Source organism: Poecile atricapillus, chromosome Z (genome assembly GCF_030490865.1).
Source record: "Poecile atricapillus isolate bPoeAtr1 chromosome Z, bPoeAtr1.hap1, whole genome shotgun sequence".
In the NCBI taxonomy this organism is placed as follows: Eukaryota; Metazoa; Chordata; class Aves; order Passeriformes; family Paridae; genus Poecile; species Poecile atricapillus.
In genome coordinates, this window is record NC_081289.1 from 100,281,966 (window position 1) to 100,297,262 (window position 15,297).

The 15,297-nt window shown below is 41.3% G+C and overlaps 1 protein-coding gene across 2 annotated transcripts in view; it reads right to left on the reverse strand.

Annotated features, from left to right (window-relative positions):
* Nucleotides 1-15,297, reverse strand: part of PIGG (phosphatidylinositol glycan anchor biosynthesis class G) — an 85,358-nt gene that overhangs the window by 16,450 nt on the left and 53,611 nt on the right. For both annotated transcript variants that reach the window (XM_058826888.1, XM_058826887.1), the window contains one exon: nucleotides 14,731-14,894. In XM_058826888.1, the coding sequence (XP_058682871.1) occupies nucleotides 14,731-14,894 (164 nt within the window). The remainder of the gene's footprint in view (nucleotides 1-14,730; nucleotides 14,895-15,297) is intronic.

Sequence of the window (15,297 nt, forward strand, 5' to 3'; positions counted from 1 at the left end):
CTTTCCCTAATACTCTTTAGTCTTTCGACTTCCTCTTAAGCTTGGCCACTGGACAGCAGAAATCATTCACCTGTTCACACAACAGGCAGGCATCTTCTGCATCATCCCCCAGTGCTACTGACAGGTTCAAACACTCCTTACAGGAAAGGGTCTCAACAGATGTGTCCTTCTTGGGAGGTTCTGTTTGGGTTGGCACACTTTTACTAGGTATGGCTTCTGATCGTTTGAAGACCATTGCTGGAAAAAACCCCAAAACCAACCAACCCCCAATATAAAATACAAACCTCACTAGCAGGAGGACGACTGCAACCCTGCCTGTGTGAACTGCCATGCCACTCCCTCTAACACACGTGGCATCCCTGTTCACAGTACTCCCTAGAGCCTTCTTTTAGTTGCACCTCTGATGGCAGGAGGAAGCCCCTTCCCGCGCTTGAATGGCTGCAGAGAGGAAGGGAACCACCTGCTCAGATGGCTTTGAGAGAAATCTCTGAGGAAAGGGGAGAACAAGCACATCAGGGAGGAAAAGCATGGCTGAAGCTAATTGGTAAATGACAGCAACAAAGAGAAAGAGATAACAAGGGCAAAAGAGAAGGCTACTTAGGGAGAAGTAAGGGTAGCAAGCAATGGGAAGAGATAGCAAGCAAAAGGGGTAGGGAAAGTATGAGCAAGAGATTGCAAGCATGAGCAAGAGGGAAAATGCACACATCAAAGTAGAAAAATGTGTCTAAGATGGAAAAGCACCCAAAGGAGAAGAAAGAATGAAAAAGAGAAGTAAGAGTGGGAAGAGGGAAGTGCAAAAGAAAGTAACAGCACTCAAGAGAGGCAAAACGTGACAGAGGGACAAAGGACATATCAGATGCAACGTAAGAGAGGCAAAGAAAGTAAATAAGGACAATCATGTGAGAGAGTGAATGTGAAAGGGAAAACGTCTGAGACAGAATAAAAGGAGGGTAAAGAGACACAGAGTGGGGAAATGGGAATATCAAATGAGGGACAGAGTGAGGTGGAAGGGAGGGAAGGAAAAATAAACGAGATTGAAAGGTGAAAGTGAAAGAAGAAGAGAGAGGGATAGCATGAAAGAAGGTGGGGAAGCACAAGAGACAAAGTATGAGGGAGGAAAGGTACTAGCAGGAGAGAAAGGGATTGTGTAATAGAAAGCATGTTAGGAAGATGAAGAGAGAGGAATAAGAAAGGGCAAGAGAATGGAATATATGCAAGGCTGAGAAACTACAAAGAGATGCAAAGTTGCACGTGACTGAAAAAAAGCACCTGACAGTGGGAAAGCTAAGAAAGAAGAAAGCAGACAACTTTGTGAAAGTATGGGAAAGAGAGGGAAAATATGCCAGGGGAAAAAATTATACAGGTGAAAGGTAAGCCAGAGACATACTGAGAGCAAATGAGGGGGGTAATGAGAAGAAATAAAAGGAAAATAAATCAAGCTGGAGAGAGAGAAGAGTGTAGGGGAGAATGGGTGAATAGGGGAAGCAAGACAGTAATGAGTAATGAGGATAGCAGGGCTTAACAAGTGGTCATGCAAGAAAGGGAGGAAAATCACAAAGCACAGGAAGCAAGAGCAAAAGGAAAACTGAAAGCAGGAGATAGGAAAATTGTGTAAAGGGAAGAAAGCATGCAACATAAGGAAAGAGACTAGGAGTGCAAGACAGAGAAAGAAAATGCAAAAGAGTGAGAAGGAAACAAGAGAAAAAGAAACATACAAGAGATTCAAAGCATATGAGACAAAAAGGCAAAGCATAAGAGACTGCTGAAGTGTGTGCAAGAAAGTCACAATACATCCAAGAGACAGAGGGATAGTGGTGACACATGCTGTGCAGTAAAGGCAGGATAATGAACCAAAAAGAGAGGAAGGCACGTTTCAGAAATAGAAAAGTATGCAAGGGATGGGAAAAATTTAAGACTGAGCAGCAGAGCAAAATAGGGAGAGGGAAAGTGAAGCAGAATTAGAAAGTGAAATGAAAGGAAAGATGAGAATGAGTGTGTTCAAGAGAGATGACAAGTGAATGGAAGGGGTCAAGAGTAGGAAAGTGCATAGGGATACACACACATACATACCACAATGACACAGCATTCAGAAAGGCAGATAACGAGAGAAGTGAACCATCTATGATGTAAAGTCAGGGAGAGGTACAGCAGAAGAGGGGGAAAAGTGCAAGGGAGCAAAAGCACAAGCAAAGGTGAGCTGGTTGGAATGTGTGCATGGAATAGAAGAGACAAAACATGCAAGACAGGGAGGAAGTGAGAAACCATGAGAAAATAAGCATGCTAGAGGAAGTCCTAGTGAGCATGTGCACATCAGGGAGATGTGGAAAACAAGACAGAGAAGAAAAGCACAATCAAGAGGGAAAGCTTACCGGAGAATGGGAAAGTATGTCCAATAGAATGGCAATGCATATCCAAAAGAGAGGGAAAACATGTCTGAGACAAATGGAAGGCTCAGGAGAGAGTAAGCAAGAAAGGGAGGAAGTGAGCAATTGAGAATGAAATAGTGAACAGAGGGCAAACAAGAAACCACAAGCATGAGAGTAAGAGCGCACACAAGAAATGTGTGCATCTCAGTGATGGAGTGGCATGTGAGTCACAGGCAAAGACAGTTAAGACAGAAAATCAAGCAAAACAAGGTGGGTTGGATGGGCACGGGATGCAGGAAAGGGAATGAGAAAGATGAAAGGGAAAGGGAGAAAAAGGGAAATACGAGTGAGAGACAGCAACAGACAGTAAGGAATAGCACAAGAACAAGAAAGCAAAAGTGTAAAGGTGCAAGTAAAAGAAGAAAACTGGAAAAGCAGGAACATGTTAGAGAAAGAGGAAAAACCTGTCAGAGAGAACCTATCTCAGAAAGAAGGGGAATTTGGAGATAGAAGAGAGAAAAATACGTAGGGAAAGTGAGAGCAAGAAAAAGAGAAGTAAATGGGATAACAGCAAGGAGAGAAAGTGTGGAACACAGAAAAAACAGAAAAGAAACATACAAGAAGATGAACACCCACAAGTACCTAAGAAAAAAGCAAACCAAGAGAGAAGCAACATGTGTGTGAGGGGGAATGTATGTGAGGGAAAGCAGATGTGCTTAAGGTTGTAGGAGAGGTGAGGGGTCTGTGAAAGAGAAGCCTGATCAGAACAGAAGAGAAAGCACATCTACAAGGAGAAAGAGCTTTTTTTGGGAAGGGGGCAACATGGCCAAGAAGGAGGCAAAGGTTGGGAGGTAAGAGGGAATTGACTGAAAAAAGTCAACTGCTAAGAAGGAAAACAGGGAGGGAGAGAGACAGGTGGAAGGCAGAGAGGAGTTCCAAGTCTCTATGACAAACAGAGAAAGTAGAAGCTATACAAATAGAAAAAAAGTAAGAGTGAGACTGGGAGGTAATTTGTGAGGCAGGGAGGGGGAGAAAACACATCTAAGACAATGGAAAAGCCCAAGAGACAGATGGATAGAGAAAGGAAGGCAGTGGGATGCTGAGAGTAAGAAATAGCAAGCAGTGAAGGGAAAGTACAAGAAAGGGAGTGAAACCATCAAAGAGAGGGAAAGCACATGCGAGAATGTGTCAAAAAGGTGGGGAAGCACATGAGGAATGGAGAAAGTGAAAGAGGCAAAGCAAGGGAGAATGTCAAAAGGCAAGCATGGGAAAAAACACCATGCAAGAAGCGAAGTGAGTGAAAGGCAAAAGATGTCTGGAAGACAAGAAAAGCTGCAGGGCAGTGACACAAATGAGTAAGGAAAAGCCCATCTCAGGGAGGCAGAAAGATAAGAGACAGAGAAGAGATGAAGCAAAAGAAGGGCAGAGGCCAAAGATAGATTGATGGGGAAGAGGGAGGGAACAAGAGATGCAGAGTGAGATGGAAAGTTCAGGAAGGAGAGGAATGGTTGGGGGAGTGTGACTGGGAAGGAGGGATAGTGAGCAGAAGAGAAAAGTACAGTGAGGCAGAGAGTGGGACAGCAAGTGACAGAAGGGGGCTAGTGAAAGACAGAAAGCTGTAATGAGACAAAGTACAAGGAGAGAAAAACTGAATGACAGAAATGCATGGGAAAGAAGAATATTAGACACTATAGCAGGAGAGACTAGGAGTAAAATGCCTAAATCGACACATTGACTGCAAAGCACAAAACACAAAGCTGCAAACGTGTATGAGGAAGACAGAGTGGCAAAGCACGCACACAAGAGACGAACTGCACATGCATGCACAAGAAGTAAAGCATGAGCACAAAACACTGAGGAGAGAGAGGCAGAAGAAAAGAGAAAAAAAGGGAGAAAGGTAAAGCACACGACACAAGAGACAAAGCACAAATGAGAGAACAGCAGAGCATGTGACAGGTAAAGCCCACAAAATGCATGTAAAGATGACAACATGCAGAAGGAAATGAAAGAGGGGAGTGTACAAGGGAGAGAAAATGCATGCATGAAGAAATACACAAGGGAGGGAAGTACATACAAGAGGCAAGGGTCAACGCACAATAAATCAGTGACAGAATAAGAAAGGGAAGTTCAGAGTTACAAGAAAAAAAAGGCACATGAGAGAGGCACAGCACAATATTCAGGCGAAAGGCAAGAGAGGCAAAGCATGCAGGAGAAAGCAAGTATCAGACAGCAAGGAAAGAATGAGAGGGAACATTCATGCAAAAAGCATATAAAATCATTTAGGTTGGAAAAGACTCTTAAGATCTTTGAGTACAACCATGAACCCAGCATGGTCAACTCCACCCTTAAACCATGTCCCAGAGTGCCACATCTGCACATTAAATACCTCTAGGGATGGTGACTCAACTGCTTCCCTGGGCAGCCTGTTCCAGTGCTGGACAACCATTTCAGTAAAGAAACCTTTTCTTAACATCCAATCTAAACTTCCCCTGGCCCAGCTTGAGGCCACTTCCTTTTGTCCTATGACTTGCTGCTTGAGAGCAGAGATTGACCCCCACCTTGTTACAACTTTTTTTCTGGTGACTGTAGAAAGCCTCCTTTTTCCAGGCTAACTAACCCCATTCTCTCAGTTGTTGTAGGACTTGTGCTCCAGACCCTTCACAAGCTCTACTGCCCTCTCTGGACATGCTCTAGCACCTCAATGTCCTTCCTGTAGTGAGGGGCCCAGAACTGGACACAGAATTCAAGAAGTGGCCTTACCAGGGCTGAGTACAGAGGGACAATCCCTGCCCTGGTCCTGCTGACCACACTATTGCTGGCCAGGATGCCACTGGCCTTTGTGGCCACTCGATGGTTCATGTTCAGCTGCTGCCAACCAGCACCCTCAGGTCCTTTTCCACCAGGAACCTTTCCAGCAATTCTGCCTTCAGCCTGTAGGTTGTTGTGACCCAAGGGCAGGACCTGGCATTTGGCCTTACTGAGTATCATACCATTGGCCTTGGCCCATTGATCCAGCCTATCCAGATCCTTCTCCAGGGCCTTCCTATCCTCCAGCACATCAACACTTCTACCTAACTTGGTGTTAACTGCAAATTGACAGAGCGTGACTTGATCCCCTTGTACAGATCACTGATGAAGCTACAGATGAGGGGCAGGCAAAGCAAAGCAAATGAGAAAAAGGCAAAGCCTATCAGAGAGAGGGAAATACAGGTGCAGAGAGAGAGAGAAGTCTCACAGTGAGAGGGGGAAGAGATGTGGGAAGGGAGCAAGAGAGAATATGAAGAGGAACTAGTGGACATAATGACAGAAGGGAGAGAGGAGGGAAGGACTCAAGATAGCTTGAAAGACAGATTGAAAATCCCCAAGAAAGAGGAAATGCAAATCTAAGCGGGAGGAAAAGCAGGTTCAACACAAGCCAAAAGTAGGGTATGGCTGGAGAAGCTCTACAGATTTAGAGGAAAAACTATAGAGATGGAAAGGACAGAGAACAAGTGGGAAGAAGAAAGCAGAAGTGAGACACTGCAAGCTTAGGAGAGGCAGAGCGCATACAGGAAAGCATGTCTGTCAAGAGACTGGAAAGCATACAAAGGAGAAGGTAAAAGACAAAGAGACAAAGGGAATGAGGGCGGGAGTGAAGTCCTACAGTAAAAGGCATGTGAAAGAAGGGTAGGAGAGAAGATGAGGACCCAGGTAAAAGGACAGAGAAGGACAGTGCAAGCAATTTGGATTTGAAAGTATTTGAGTGCATGGGAGAGCTGGAAAATCTGTGAGACATGGAAAAAACATGCAAGAAAGAAGAAAAGCTACAAAAGACAAAAGAAGACACAAAAAGGAAAAACAAGAGACATAAAGATGCACAAGACAAAGACACAAGAGACTGAACATGCACAAGAAAGCAAGAGAAAAACAAAGCACATTCAAATGAGAGGGAGAGCATTTGCATGCATGCATGCAGGAGGGAGAAAGTGCATGAGCAATGAGAGTTACATGCATGAGAGAGGGAAGCATACAAGGGGAGAGCAGCAAAATGGGAACACACAAAAGAGGATAGAATTGTGCCAGCCAGGGGAAAAGCATAAAGGTGAGGAAGCAGGCAAGACAGATGGAGAAAGGTATGTGAAGGGAGAGAGAAGAGAAGAGAAGAAATGTGTGTGAGAAGGGGAGAAATGTGTGAGAGAAGATGTAAAGAGGATATAAAGCAGGAAGAACACATGTGAGAAGGAGCAAGCATGATAGGGAGATGGAAAAAGTGAGCATGAGAGAAGGGGAAAAGCCATAATGGGGAGTCAGGGAGCCACGAAGTGTGTGTGAGGACGTGCATGAGGAGGAAAGCTCATGCAGAAGCACAAAACAGGGAGAAGCATGCTTGCAAGGGGTCAGAACCATGAGAGTGATAGGGGTAGACTGAAGAGGAGAGCATGAGTGTGGTGAAGCCCATGAGAGAAAGGTAAGCATAGTGAGGACAGGAAGAACATGCATGAGAGGCAGAAAGCCCATACATGTGGAAAATGGGAAAAGACTGCATGTAAAGGAGGTGGGAAACCCAGACATGAGGGGTGATGAAAGCACAGCCATGAGAGACAGGCAAAGTGCACAAGAAGGGCAAGTGTCTGACAGGGTAGGAAAGCAAGAGGGAGGAATAATTGAGGGGGTGGAGAGAAGACAGGTGTAGCACCAGACAGAGACAGAGAGAGACTGACACAGTGAGAGAGGAGCATGAACAGAGGTGTTAAACCACATCCAGATGCCTCAGTTTGACTGGGACACCTCATATGCATCAATAAATATTTACTCTTCTAATTCTATGCTTTCCGTCTTGGTCTCCTTCCTCAGTCTGCATAGAATAGTCTTGTCTTGATGCAAGTGTGAATTAGGGAGAGAGGTGATGTACATGCAAGTGAGAAAAAGTATGAGAAACAGGTTCAAAGTGTGTCCAAGATAAGGAAAGTCTGGAGTAGGGTGGTGTGATGGTGGCAAGGGGTGAAGAGAGGGATAGGGAAGATATCAAACAAGCTAAAGAAAGGGATACAGAGGAATGAGAGGAGAGATAGCAAACAAGATACAATGAAGTGAATCAGAGACAGCAGGAAAGCATATAGGAAAATGAAACTTCATCTTATAGCAGCACCAAGCTTCACAGTCCTTCATCTACTATCAGCTGGGTTGACTAATCAAAGTTTTCTTACATGGCAGTATAGAAAAACCTAATCGCTTTCATATGAATTTACTAAAATTCCACTGTGGAATGATGTGTTTTTGAAAATAACACACTGCACGACCACCTATTATCCTGCAACTTTGAGGAAAGTTAGCTTTCCTCTGTTAAGCTGAAGTAACCATAGCTCAGTAACAGTAGAAAGGAGTTTATTTACAGACACATTTCATTATTATCTTTCATTATTATCTTTCAGCTTTTCAAGTCCTTTTAGAATCCTGCTAACAGTTTCTGACTAGACTGTCATTTTCCTCTGAGGATACTCTGCATGCTTACCATTGGAACACAGAATTTCCCCTAGGTTACTCATGTCCAACATGGTTAATACCAATTACCTTAAAATATTCAATAAGCTATGCATGTATTAACATTTAATGAACTCTTTTGTGTAAGAAACATTGGGAAATCTAACCATACAGGATGGCAGAAAAATACTGTCTCACAACACAGAGGTTCCAAATAAAAATAAAGAACAAATACTGCACCCTTTTGTACAGCTAAGTGGTACTGCATATTCTACTGTAGGTAGTTGCAAATATAAAGATGCAATGAGAACTGTCAACCTATGTGCTCTTGAGCAAAAGTCACATGAAAACCAGAAGAGCAAGAGGAAGAAGACAGTGTAAGCGTAGTAACTTCAAATCAGAGCTTGGGCAGAAATAAAAAATATTTTCAGAACCCTTTCAATTCAATATTACCCACAAAGAAAAAGTGATACCCCACTTAAATTAAAAAGTATAGCTGATGTTACTCCAAGTGGTCTCTATCTAAGACTGCAGTTCTGTCAATGAGATGATCTCACAGCAATCACAATAAATAGCATCAAGAAGACCATTTAAAAACCAAGGCTCAATGATTTGAGCAGTAGCTAGCACAGTGGAGGAAAAGTTCTCAATTAGGGTCATCAGTCACTACTGGAAAGCAACGTTCATATTGGATAGGCTAAATCTATTGAAAATTAGATCACCAAATCTATTCAGATGCTTACTTTTATCTACAGAAAGCAAAAATAACCTAACCTACCCCAAATCTGGTTAGATTCTGCACACACAACTTTCCCTAATATTTACACAGAAAGTGCTTCAACTCCTAAAACTGATTCACAGAGCAAAAGGGTGGTATTTATTTTGGAAATGGCTTTGAAGAAACTTTTTATTTGTTTATAATGGAGGCAACCTTAGTTTGCTGGATCACTTTCCAATTAGAAAATACTTTTCAATACTGAGAGTCATGGCTGCCTGGAAGAAGTCTCATAGGAAAAGTCAAGGCCTCAACAACATGAAAAAGAAATGAATGAAGGGGTATGCATCACAGAGCCAACATCAACAAAGTCCAAGAGAAATCTTCAGCCATCTCTACAACGACAGCATCTCAGGAAAAACCTAAGTGAGCAGAATACTCTTCCAGCTTATGGCAATAAAACCCCAGCCCAGTTTCAGCCAATCACTTCCATATTTCCATGCATATCAACAAACAAGTAGATGACCTCTGTATTTCTTTTTATTTATTTATTTAATGAGACTGCTGGCAGTACAACAGATAAGTATTACATGAGAAAGCAGCAGCATATACTCTTAGATGCCAACATTTTTTTCAGCCTTAGTTAACCTAAGAGAGGTTCTCTCTAAGACAGAATGGAGTTAAACAGAAGAATTAAAAACTACTTGTATAAAATATTGAAGGGTTCCGTAGAAAATGTTTGGATTGTCATTTGTCTTTAAGGAGGACTCCACTTTCTACCTAGGATTCAAAGAAAAGGTATATTGAAACACTCACTGCATGCCCAGCTCATGTCAGAAAGAAAACTGATTAATGCATTAACATGAGTACTGAACGGGGAACTCAATCAGTCAAACACATTAGGCTGAAGATGGCAAAAGCTGACATTAACTGTTGAAATTCCTAGCACACCTTCCCAATTCTGTTTAGATCAGCATTATAAAAGAATTCAGAGCAAAATTTAAGTTTTCTATGCCAGAGTTCTACATTAACGATGTCAAGACATAACATTAAAGTTATGCAACTATTAACAACCTCCTGTTGGGCATACACCTATTTTCATTATCTGAAAGCCATTTGCCAACATGAAAGCACATTACAACTTTTGAGATCTGAGGAACAAAAACTAATAGGCATGCAGGCTTCTAGTGCTAGGAAACTCCCACCAGCTCACCCTGACACCTAACCAACTAAACCAACTAACTAAAACACATATTTCAATGCGCTGGTAATCTGAAAACTATCACGATGCCTAAGTGAAGAGTGGTAATTACACAACACTGTGAACATCTCCCACATGACAATTTTGTTTGGGTAGGAGCTTGGAAACTGAATCCATCTGGAGTGTACTGCACAGTGAGGTCATATAATATAGGTCAAATTATCCAACAACATGGCCCTTTTCCAGTTGTAAGGACCCAAAACCCCAAAGTTCTAATTCAGATCAGAGCAATAGAGTGGTTACTGTAAAAACTACCTTTTACATGAACCAGGTGCTTGCAGGAATTTATGCAAGTCACACACAGAACACTTGGTTAAGTTCAGGCATCAGTTTAATCAGTACTCCCCATCTCAAAAATAGTTTCAAGAGTTATTGCACAGTTTCCATGGAGACTGAACCTAAAGAGTTCTTTCTATTTCTGTCTGTGAAAATCCCTTCACATTTATGCTGCCAAGTTTCTCAGGAGAGCCTGAAGGATTAAAAGTGGCAGTAATATCCATGTTAGTGTCTATCACATGCCACTTAATTATTTTAGAAACACATTTACCTTTCCATATGAGGAGAATATCTTATAGTTTCACAAGTTTCTTCAGATGAAAGCAAATTATTTAAGGACCTCCAACTGCACTTCCACAGTAAATGTACTACCTGAAAACCTCCTTATCTTCTATTCTACCTTATTATACCAGCAAAATACACATGGGCTACGTGTATCTAATGCACTTTCATCTCACAAGCAGGCTCTTAATGTCTCTCATCAGATCTCCACAGACAAAATGATGCAGTCCAGGCTAGGAAAAGTGGACATTCAGGTGAACTGGAAAACTATTGAGATGCTGCAGAAATTCCATCTGAAGGCCAGTCACCAGTGATTAACCACAGGATATCACACAGGGGCCAGTACTGCTCAGTATCTTCACTAATGAACTAGGTGATGGGACAGTGCCCCCTCAGCAAGTCTGCACACAATACAGAACTGGGAGGGATAGTCTGTGCAGGAGCTGGGTCTGCTACTAATCAGGGGCATCTTGACAGGCTGGAGAAATGGACTGACAAGAAACACACTACCTTTAACAAAGGGAGATGCCAAATTCTGCACCACACACCAGAACAGGCTTGGGCCTGATCATCTGGAAAGCAGCTAGGAATAGAAGCACATACAGCATTCCTGCTGGACTACAAGTTGAGCAAGCATGAGCAAGCAATGTTCCCATGAACCAACTCAGGGCTGTAATGTGAAAAGTGGAGCCAGCAGGTCAAAGGAGGTGATCTTCCCTCTCTGTTGAGCAGTTGTGAGATCACATCTGGGGTTCTGGATCCAGTTTTGGGGTGCCCAGTGCAAGACAGACATGGATGTACTGGAGCGAATGCACTGAAAGCTCACGAAGATGTCTCAGGGACTGGAGCATCTGACAAAGTGAGAAGCTGAGAAAGCCAGGACTGTTTAACCCTGCGCAGAGAAAGTTTGGCAGGGTTCTCACCAATGTTCATGAATGTCTCATGGGCAGAAGAAGATGTACTCAGACTCTTTCCATTGGTGTTCACCAAAAAGATGAATGATAGTCAACAAATTCCCCTTAAACACCAGTGAACAATTGTTTAACTCCAAGAACTGCCATATGCTGGAACAGGTTGGTCAAGAAGACCCCGGAGTATTTCTGCTTGCTCTGACTGACCCTCCTTTGTGAAGGAGGGTTGGACTCCAGGCTCAAGTATTCTGTGGCTTCATAAATGCAAAGTGCCAGAAGAGGGAAGGGTATGTATGTGTACTTGCCCCTAGGCAGTGACGCCCAATGCAGTGCAGCTTTAAAGAATTTCAGCAAGAAGCTCTGGTAAACCAACCCAACTGATGCAGCTATAAATTACATGGGCTCTGCTAAGTGACTTAAATTAACAAAGACAGCCCTGGAGTAAGGCTTTCCTATCCAGGCCAACCTCCTCAGATGCAACAGCTCTTAAGACTGCAGAATGCAAGGCTTTTTGCTAAGAATGACACTGCTGAGTGGTTCTGGGCACATCTTCATTTTGCTCTCAGGACCACATCAAAAAATAGGGGTTTGCATTCCACTGACCAAGGCACTTTGCTATAAAGCAGTTAATAAGAAGCTTTTATAAAGAATATCTAGCACTTTTTAAAAAATAAGTTCAGTCTCCCATACACTTAAGAAAACACATGAAGCAGCTGACCCCGTGCCTTCTGCATTTTCAGCTTTGATTCCAAGGAGTAATAAGCAAGTAATAAGAAACATCTGGACAGCAATGGCAATGCACAAGAGTAAAACAAAGCGCATGTAGACCAAATTCTGAGTAGATTAACATACAAATTTAAGCAAACCCCAGCAGTTAGAGATTCCAGTCCATACTTATGTACTATTTCATTGAGGTAACAGCCTTACCAGTTGATCCAAATGAACCTTAAAATGGCTACAGACACGAACTGCTTGATGGAATCTACTTACATAAGTGATGTAGGTGTTACAGGCCATAGCTACCCACTTGAGAGCAGGTTAAGCCAGCACTGTACCTGGCAACACTACTAGCTGAGATTCAATCTGCAAAAATTAAACCAGGAAAACATCCGAACAACAACCAACACTACTGTAGAGGCATATTATTTAAAGCAATATAAAACAAGTACAGATACTCGAACATTTTGTCACCAAAAGTTTTTTGTTATTTTGTTAGAAGAGCTTTCCAAAAACATGCTGTATGTTATCACATTCTCTTCACTATATGTTAGTGTTCATCACAGTCTGCAGTCTAGGTTTCAAACAACAATAAAACTGCAGTTCTTTAAATTATGGGAGCTCATTTTTTATCTCCTCCTTCCCCAGACAACGCCAACAAGGCAGTGTTCTCTACTCTGCTCGGCTCAAGCTCAAGCAAAAACTGTCAGTTCCAAAGCACCTACAGGGTAATTAAGAATGGAGACTGGGACCACAAGAAAAAAACCCTAAAATAGCAGAAACATGGATGTGAACAGTTAAATGGCACAGCACTATTTCAAACAAATTGCAGCAGAGGTATAAAGGAATACCAGGACATTCATAGAATGCGAGCAATACCCAGATTAATGGGTCACACATTTACCAGAAGTGGTAATACTTTTTATATGTACATGTTCACTGTTTTCTTAAATAGAACTGAAAGAATGGAGAAAACTTGAAGAATCTGGATACTGGAAAAATGCATCAAGAAAAGCCGTAGCTAAAGCTAAACTGGGGAGCATTAGAAACAGAGTTCAAACTCAGTTTGGTGTCAAGTCAGCAGGTAGTACAGAAAGTTCAAGAAAAGGCTTTCTGAGGTTACAAAAATCAAGATATCAATAATTAGCATGCTCCACATCCAACTCCTCCTGAAGCAAAAAAAAATACCAGAATTAACAGAGAAAAGCCTGGTGTTCAGAGGTATTATACTCAGACTTAGACCCTATCAATCTATTTAAGACCTAAGACAACTTCAGGGTAGCTGGCCTCAGACTAAGAGGTAAGGTTCTACACTGAGTCCCAATTTACACTAAGGAGTGCATGAGTAGATCAGTACAATGGCCAGTACTGGTCTGCATAAATGCACAGCAACCAAGTAGAGACTGCTAGACATCTTTACAGAGCCATGTAGCAGACAGGCAAATCAGAGAACAAAGGTTAATCACCGTGAATACCTGCTAAAGAAGCCTGTTAATCCAGAACAACGGACACAGTGACTGTGCAGGAATTTAGTCTGCTAGAACAGACTGCCTCAAAAACCTCCACTGGTGTGTGCAGCTTGGTCAGCTGGTGATCCCATCTCCTTACACCTTTAATGAACACAACCAAGCCAACACAAGTACACAGTGTAGGCACAGCCTAAAACAAAGAAGCAAAAGAAGTAGCGAGAAAGCTAAAAGCTTTCAAGAAAGAAAGAAAACAAAAATCACTGACAAGGTGAGACCAGATGACACTGTATAGATAAAAGGGAATCAGAAGTTTACAGAGGTTGACAATGCATATGGCAAAAAGCCGTGATAAACTAAATACTGTCTAAAATCCCACCTGCCAAGCTTACTGCAATATTTTTTTAATCCCTAAAAAAAAGAAGTAGATTTAGATTCCACAGATAACAGAAAAAAGATTCTGAGATGGTAAGAATTTAGTCACTGTCAAATGTTAATTCTGTGCAAATACATCAAGTTCTGGCATTTGTGTATTGATGTGATATGATATGGAATTCACAACTCCCCTATTTTAATATATTGTATTGCTCAGTTTAAATACCCTGAATGGTAAGTTAAAACCAATTTTAGAGTGTCCAATTGGATTTTATATGCACACTCTTAAATTACATTAGCATTTTACAACTGTTTTCTTAAAATTCCAATGCATTAATTTATTTTACTTTAACTCATCCACCACACAAGTTACCCAGAGAAGTACAAATATTTTAGCTACAAATGACTGCAATAACCAGTAACATACAATAATATTCGTATGTTTTATTTATAAAACCTTGCATGTCACTTTGTCAAAGAAGGAAATTCAAAGAATATCATGTTAGTTAAGTTTGAATTTTATTCTAATACTTTAAAAAACCCTTCTCATGTCTCTAACTCAAAAGGTTTCAAGAAAAATGTTTTTAGGCAGAACGTGGTGTCATAAAAAAAATAAAATTTTAAGTAATTTAGCACAGCAAACTGAGAACTCATTAAGAAACAATATTAGTAAAAGATACATGTATATTCCCAGAGCAAAGCTTCTGCAGATAAAATGGAAGTGGAAGAGTTAGGTGATACAAAGTTACGCTGAAAAAAGTAATATGCATTTTTTTTGGTACAAAACTAACTTTCAGGGGAAAAGATTATGTCAACAAAAATTTCTTTGAAAAGATACACACTTTACGGACGGTATTTATATCTGCAGTGCGGAGCATTACGTTAGTTCAAAACTTATTACCTGCTAACTTCAGAACTCAAGTAGCACAGCAGATGGATGGCCCAAAGGAAAGGTCCTGCATATGTTGCAAATGCTGTGAGGAAAATAGCTGGTATCTCCACATAGCTGTCTAGTCCCACAAAACCTGCTGAAATGTCCACAGTAGCAATGCCATTTGAATTCCCCTGAAAATAGGGATAAAATAGTAAATATCCAAATACCTCCAAAGAGTACATAGAATACACTTAGAATACATTAGTATAATATTAATTATTGCACCCATTAAGGACTTACTCTTTAAATTGCTTTACAGTACAGCCATATTCTTTACATCTGAATTTCAATAAAACAGCTTACACAACACGTGCTTTTAATTAGAATTTACAGATTAACAAAGACATAAACAGCATGCTATTTTGTTAGTCTTATTTTGTCTACAAATTAACATGCCTACTGTTTAATAAGTTACATTAAAAAAAAAAAATTAAGTAAACAGCTACAGTTGCTGATTTCAGACATATTAATGAAAAATTCGCATTTTTCATCAGACAAGGTTGAAACACAAGATTTTAGGTCTCCTGCCTAAAA